General features: G+C 32.5%; 1 protein-coding gene across 2 annotated transcripts; it reads right to left on the minus strand.

Moving 5' to 3' along the window:
* Window positions 1-1,872: 1,872 nt before the first annotated feature.
* LOC112785165 (uncharacterized) lies at window positions 1,873-3,695 on the minus strand. Of its 2 annotated transcripts, none has more exons than XM_025828609.3 (7): window positions 3,354-3,695; window positions 3,204-3,252; window positions 3,017-3,119; window positions 2,842-2,937; window positions 2,687-2,761; window positions 2,301-2,370; window positions 1,873-2,170 (listed from the first exon to the last, which is right to left on the minus strand). In XM_025828609.3, the coding sequence occupies exons 1-7, from the start codon at window positions 3,483-3,485 to the stop codon at window positions 2,096-2,098; spliced, it is 600 nt and encodes a 199-aa protein (XP_025684394.1). In that variant the 5' UTR covers window positions 3,486-3,695; the 3' UTR covers window positions 1,873-2,095. The 2 variants fall into 2 exon arrangements, with proteins under 2 accessions (XP_025684394.1, XP_025684395.1); XM_025828610.3 differs by having other exon boundaries at window positions 2,687-2,755; window positions 3,354-3,686.
* Between the last annotated feature and the right edge of the window lie 4,238 nt (window positions 3,696-7,933).

Consider the following 7,933-nt stretch of genomic DNA (forward strand, 5'->3'; position numbering starts at 1 on the left):
AAATTAACTATTGGTTTTGCGATGCACACTGGATTTTGTTGTTGATTTCTTTTATATTTAATTCATTAATTAATTATTAATTTAATTTAAGCTCAAAGAAACAAAAAATTTGATCCGAAAAAATTGTCACTCACTGACACTGATGCTCACCTCTTGATGTTACTGGTATTCAGATATTCTTAAGCTTATTTTGAATTCTTGTACGAAAAATCGTAATGGGCAAAACACACATTAAAAAAATGGTTGATATAATTGATATAAGGAATAAAACTTATGAAATCAGATGTTCTTTTATACGCTTTTGAATAGCTCCATAAGTAATTTATTTTAATTTTTAACTTTTGAAAAGGTATAGTATTAATATCTGATACTATTTTAGTTACCAAAAAAAATTTGATACTATTTTCAAAGCAAAATTACAACTTTTTAAAATGCTATTTTGGTGTTTAAAGAAAAGTTAAAAAAATGATTTTTTTTATAATAAAATTTTTTTTATCATTTTTCTCTTAAAATAAGTACTTTTAGAACTAAAAAATCAAACACAAAATAACTTATTTATAAACTACTTTTAATATAAATATTTATTGTTTAAGCTATTTCTTCAAAAATAACTTAATTAAGTTGTTTATTCAAACTGGGTCTTATTCATGTCATAATTATAATCAATAATTGCTTTTATTGGAATTTAATTTTAATAAATTGATACCGTAAAGAGTTTGATGCAGTTATCCACTCGGATACATAGATAATTTTTTAAATATAAAATTTAAAAATATCGTAATACACAATTAGTTATTTGTATACAATTTTTATATTAATATTGTATGAAAATCAAATTCTTTTTATTGACGTAACAATATATGTAAAAATTATTTATTCTTAATTTCACTATGTTTGGTAGTTAATTAGAGTAAATAGTCAATCTTGTGTTTTTTAACTAATATTATATAATATTAATTATAAATTAATTCATTTGTTTTAATAAAAATTATAAAACTACAACAATAATTTAAGATACATAGAATTGGAATTTATAGAGATTCAAGTTTAAAGTTGAATACCAATTTTTTACTAACAACTAAAAACTAAACTTTTATTTTCTTTTATAAATTATAATTAAAAATATAACTGTGGTCTAAAAGTATTTAAGTTTTATAATTAAAATCTAAAAAATAGGCCCATTTAGGGTTACATATTTAGGGTTAGGCAGTTCAATCTCTATTAGTATAAAAAAATAGTGAAGAGTGAAGAGAGTTTTATGTTACAAAAAAGAGCTTTACAATATTTTGGGGCGCTGTTCTGGACAAACACAATACACAGAACACGTATTGTACTGATAATACGCAGACTGTGTATTGTAATTTAATATTAAAATAATACAATACGCAGTCAATGTATTGTAATTTAATATTAAAACAATACAATACGCAGTCTGTGTATTGTCTTTATAAATTAAAAAAAAAAAATTGATCTGACAATTCGTACTCTGGGAATTCTATAACCCCCAAAATTTTTTAAAACACCATAACTTCCAATATTAAAAAATTACACCAATTTTTATCCAATATCCAAAAAAAATTAACCTTATATATACTCCTACCATCTAGTTACTCTTCATTCACACAAAAGACAATAGAATCCTTAAAAAAACCGACAAAATTTTATTATTTTGGTACAACACAATCCATTAAAAATTTCATTTCATCAATACAAACTATTCAAAGGGGAATTATGTAACTTGAGATATAAAAAGCAAGCAAAATTAATAAATCATATTACTCGGGAGCAACCCCAATAATGGAGTTTTCACAAGGAACTGATTAACTGAATGCAAGGTCTCTCATGACTCTCAAAGTGATGAAACAAGCATGATAATTGATAGAGGCACTATATAATATTCATTATAATCAGATCCACAGCAAGGGGGAAAAAAGGTCACATTAGTAGCAATTATCAAACCCAAAAAGAAAAGGCTATGATTTTTCATAGAACAGAAGCATCATGAACATCTAATGATTACAGTGCATGGACAATTACGCTTAATTATTCTAACATACAGCCATTGAAATAGTTGACTCTCGATGATTCTACGGTGCTAATTTTTCATCAGATCATTTGCTTTATTTACCCAGACTTGATAAATATCTTGCAAGAACAGAACAAAGTGGATCTGCAACAAAATATTGAACAGTAAATACATAATGAATCTGGATACCAAAAATATAGTAAAAGATCTCATTTTATGCAATGCAAAAAGCATAAGCTCCTGGCTTTGAAATTGCTATTTTGAAATGGAATACCTCCTTAAACTCATTTCGAAACTCCCTGACGACAGAAATCGCTACCGTGGCAGCCTCATCATAAGGATATCTGAAATAATACAGCATTTTAGTCTTATGTAATAATAGTGATGAACTTGTCACATATTCTTATTTCAAAAAACAATTATGGATATCCAAAAGAAACTGAAGAGTTTCCTCATAAAAGAACTAGAAGCATAAATATCAGATTTTCACTGCTAGCTTCAGGGGAAAAAAGGGACTTTTTCCAAAGAATTACAACATAAACTTCCCCACCAACCATTAATTCTTTGTGATCATCAATAATTAATCATTATTAATAACCTAAATCTATGAGATTGAGCACCTAATAATGACCATTCATATTTGTGAGTGAAGTAACTTACCCAAAGACACCACATGATATAGCTGGGAATGCTATATACTGAATGTTTTTATCCTTAGCAACCCTCAAACTGTTCCTGCAAAACAAAGTGAGTAATAATAATAAACAAACACACACCAAATGGAGTAAGTAAACACAAACACAATGTGAAGCTACCTATAAGCGCTTGAAAGAGAAGCAGCAGGATTACTATTAGAATTGTAGATTGGTCCAACCGTATGAACAACATGAGAAGCAGGCAATCTAAAACCACTGCATAACAAGCAACTTCAGATTACAACCTTATCATCACAAAGATAGTAAGTAATTTTGAAAACTAACAGAAACTCACGGTGTGATCCTTGCCTCCCCAGTTGGGCACCGAATTCCAGGCCTCACCTCTGGAACACTATAACATGCTTGAACAAGTTCAGGACCAGCAGCCATATGTATCGCTGAAATTCAAAATAAAAATAAAAATAAAAAATCAAATTTTCAGTTTATCACCATCAGTGTTGATACAAAATAAAGTTAGTTACCGCCATCTGCACCACCACCGCCAAGCATTCTCTCATTTGCAGGATTTACCTGAAAACAAGATGGACTTTTTTTTTTCAGAAAAAATAAAAGATTGTATATTCTCGGTTCATTGACGAACACGAAGAAAGATGGGAAGATAGTGAAGATACTATTGCATCGGAGGAACCATCGATGGACCATTTGGTGATATCTCCTTTCTGAATGACCAAAGAGCTCGATGGTGACAATGGGAACCGAGCTACGCTGCTCTCTCCATTGGAAGTCCTACCAATACACTCCATTCTCGTGTTAGGGTTTCAATCTGGATAGAAAAGATTTGTTTTCTAATAGAAATGGAGGAGCTTGTGCTACTTCAAATCGTCGTCTTCTCCGATCTTTGACTTTTTCTGTGTTTTTCACTATCGGAAGGGGATGATGACAAGGAGTAAGGAGTTGGTGTGAACCTTAAGGTGGAGTCATGAAAACTTACAACTGCCCGTGGAAAGTTTCTATTGGTTGGACCTGTGGCTGTTTATAACAAGAGAAAAGTAACTATTAGGTGTGTGTTTGAATTACCCTTTGGAAAGGGAGGTTTGTATAAAATTGATTTTGTAAAATTAATTTATCAAAAGTGAGTTGGTATTAACATGATTTATGTTTGGTAATTTTTATTTAAAATGAGTTATAGTAAACTAAATATTATTTGGATTACATTATTCAAAATCACTCTTAAATGAAAAATTATAGAAAAGGACATGAATTTAAATAATTATTTTATGTTATCTTATAATTTTATTTTAAATATTTAAATAAATTTTAATATTTTTTTTAGTACTCTCAGTATTTTTTAATACTCTAATAAGATTAATAAAATTATAATACAAAATAAAAAAAATATTCCATACAAAAAAATAACAATAACATAAAAAAATTCATATAAAAAAATCAGAAATTTTATAAAAAATAATAATATATATAAGAGAGTATTAGAAAAAAAATATTATAAAAAAATAATAAACATATGAATATGAAGGACATAATTGGTACATAGAATATAAAGTTCAGTCCAACGTGAAAAGATCAACGGCTAGAATTTGTAGTTTTTGGTAAACGTGGGTTGAAGATTTGCCAAACATAAAGATGAAGCGTTCAAGGAAAAAAAAACTAATTTAATCTTAAAAGATAATAAATACTAATAACTTTTGGAACAAAACTTCACTCAATTGATATGATTTGTGATAAATAAAGAGGTGATTGCTATGACGCCTAAAAATGTTTGCCTAACTTACCAAAGAGGATTAAAAATCAATATTTAATTTTAAAAGTATAAAAATAAATAATTATTAAATATTCAAAAGTTTCCATAAAAAATAAGTTAGGCAAAAGTTAGACACCAAGTTATAGCTATGAAGCAGGGACGCTTCGCTGAGTTATCGTGTCCGCGTGTTGGGCACATTTCGGACACGACACTCACTGACACTCATTCGACACGCGTGTCTGCTGTGTCCAACCGTGTCTTAATAAAAAAATAAAATATTCTTCTCCGGATATGCCTGGACACACCTAAATACCATCACGTGTCCGCGTGTCCAGTCTTATTCTTAATATATATTCTTAAAATAAATTTAAATATAGTATATATTATTATTTATTAAAACAAAAAATATTTTAAATACTTGATATAATTAAAATAAGACTTTAAAAATAATTAAAAATTTTAATTTATATTTTAATATCAATAAAATATCAAAATATCATTACAATTTATCTAAAAAATACTTTATATTTTATATATATGCATGTCCCCGTGTCATGTAAGATTTTAAAATTTGTGTGTCGGCGTGTCCCGTGTCGTGTCGTGTCCCGTGTCAGTGTCCGTGCATCATAGAGTTATAGGCACTATAGAATTCACCAAATAAATAGCAGTTGATAAAGGGTATGATATGTACCCAATAGCTCGGTTATGGGAAAACGGTAACATACCTGACACTTCGGCAACAGAAGAGAAAAGCTCGGCCACGCGGAGCACCAGTCAGCAGCAAACTGTTACACTTAACATTCACAAATAGCGAGATTTTCGAACCAAACGAAGATCTTGGCCAAACTCTAAACCAACCACTAAATTATTTATCTATATAAACGAACAAATAACAATGATATACACACAGCTTTTCTGCCCATTTTGATTATTTGTTATCATATCATTAAGATCTATTTTTGACTTAAGTGTCAGAGTATCTTTTACAAGTGTTCCTACCGGTGGTGTTCGACTCAAGGAAAATGCGGAACTTCAGGCAAAACTCTAAAGGGTGAACAACCTACTTGTGCAGAACCAGAATGGAAACAAAGACAAGGGCGACCCCAAATGCAACAACGAGCCGGTGTTAAAAGCTCACCCAAAGGAAACAGTTCCTCCGAAAGAAAAGAAGATGATATCCAACCTTTTCTCAGAAGACATTATGCAATTTCAGATGCCAAAGAATTTCACTTTGCCTACCACTCTCAAAGCACATGAAGGGCTCAGAGATCCACATATTCATATTACTAAGTTTTAGGCGATGATGTTCTTTAACAATGCTTCTGACCTTATATTATGCTGATCTTTTCTTACCTTTTTAGATGGTGCTGCTTTACTCTAGTTTTCCAAGTTGCCTACAGGATCTATTTCCAATTTTGAAGATTTGGTGGAGGCTCTCACTAACCACTTTGCTGCATCAAAAATATATGTTCATGGATCGGACTATCTTAACACCATTAAGCAGGGACAACATGAAAGCCTCAAAGATTACATGACCCGATTTGCAAAAGCAACCATGGAAATTCCGGACCTTAGTCTGGATGTCCACTTACTTGCAATCAAGAGCGGACTTCGTCCTGGCAAATTTCAAGAAACTATTGCAGTAGCAAAACTGAAAACACTAGCTGAGTTCCGAGAAAAAGCCATTGGATAGATGGAGATTAAAGAGCTCCGTAAAGCACGAAAGGGCAGACAAACAACCACTTCGGCATGAGGAGGAAAAGAATCTCAAGACTCCACAAAACAGGGATGCCAAGAAACCATTCAAGCTCACCCCAAAATTTGATACTTATAGACAATTTAACACCAAAAGGGAGGATATCATAAAAGAGATCCTCCACGCCAAAATAATAAAGCCTCCAAGAAGAGCAGAAAATTATCAAGATCAGAGGTTCGTTGATAAAACTAAGCATTGTGCTTTTCACCAGAAGTTCGGCCACACAATAGATGAGTGTGTAATAGCCAGAGATCTACTCGAATGACTATCCCGACAAGGTCTCTTGGACAAATACGTAGAAGGCTGGATACATAAGGAACACAACCCGGCCCGAGAAGACCACCCCCAAACCTCAATAGAAAAAGACAAAGGTAAATGGACAAAATCCAACCAACTAAGAGGAATCATAAAATGTATTTCATGAGGCTTCGCAGGAGGAGGAGCAACAAACTCGGCTCGAAAGCGAAGTTATCGGATAATGCTAGCAATTGAAGGAACAACCCATTCAGCGAAGGAAGATACGGCAAAAACAGCGATTGCCTTCGCCCAATCCGACTATCGTTCTTCGAGTCCAGACCTTGATGATTCGGTGGTAATTTCTATCCAGACTGGTGACTTGTTGGTAAGAAAAGTCTTGTTAGACCCAAGTAGTAGTGCCGACATATGATGGGGAAAGAGTTCCTATACTTGGACATACCTGGCTAAAGACTATGATGGGGGGAAATCCTTTGTCAAAACTCTCGACATCTAGTATCTCATAGTAGATTGTCCTAGTCCATATAATATTATTCTTGGACGACCTGCTTTGAATGCTTTCGGAGAAAAAGTGTCTATTTTACATTTGTGGGTCAAATTTCACGTGTAGAAAAAATTAGTGGCAATAATGCACACCGACCATCAAGAAGCTCGGTAATGTTATAACGCAAGCTTAAAGCAAAACTCAGCAAAGGCGATGCCACCAACACGCATGCAAGCAGTGTATAACTCGAAAGAGTTGCCCTTATTATCCTAACTTGATCCCAGAGAGGATTTCTGTGAAAGACCTCAGTCCATTGACAACCTTCAGAAGGTAACTTTAACTAACAACGAACACCAATTCACATATATAGGAGGTGCCCTTACAGGTGAAGAACAGTTGCGACTAACAACCATATTGCGAGACAATGCCGATCTGTTCGTATGGACCTTGCCGACATGCCAAAGATTGACCCCGACATTATTTGTCACAAATTGGCAATTGACAAAATAGCCCGACCTATAGCATAGAAAAAGCAAAACCTTGGAACGGAAAAAATGACGGCATCTCTTGAGGAAACCAAGAAACTACTTGTTGGATTCATCAAGGAAATACGATTCACAACATAGTTATCAAATGTGGTAATGGTAAGAAAAACTCAGATAAATAGCGCATGTGCGTTGACTTTACAAATCTTAATAAAGCTTGCCTTAAAGATGCTTACCCATTACCTTGCATTAACAAATTGGTTGATAATGCTTCCGATTTTAATAGCTTGAGTTTCACAGATGCATATTCTGGTAATTTTTATTATACAGTAATGCCATTTAGTTTAAAGAATGCAGGTGCCACATATTAACGATTAATGGACAAGGTGTTCCGACAACAAATATGATAGAATATGGAAGTTTATGTTGATGATATGGTTGCAAAGACATCCGCGCAGGGTTCTCATTGCGCCGACCTGTTAGAAATCTTTAGTCAAATCCGAGCATATAAC

Source organism: Arachis hypogaea, chromosome 20 (genome assembly GCF_003086295.3).
Source record: "Arachis hypogaea cultivar Tifrunner chromosome 20, arahy.Tifrunner.gnm2.J5K5, whole genome shotgun sequence".
In the NCBI taxonomy this organism is placed as follows: Eukaryota; Viridiplantae; Streptophyta; class Magnoliopsida; order Fabales; family Fabaceae; genus Arachis; species Arachis hypogaea.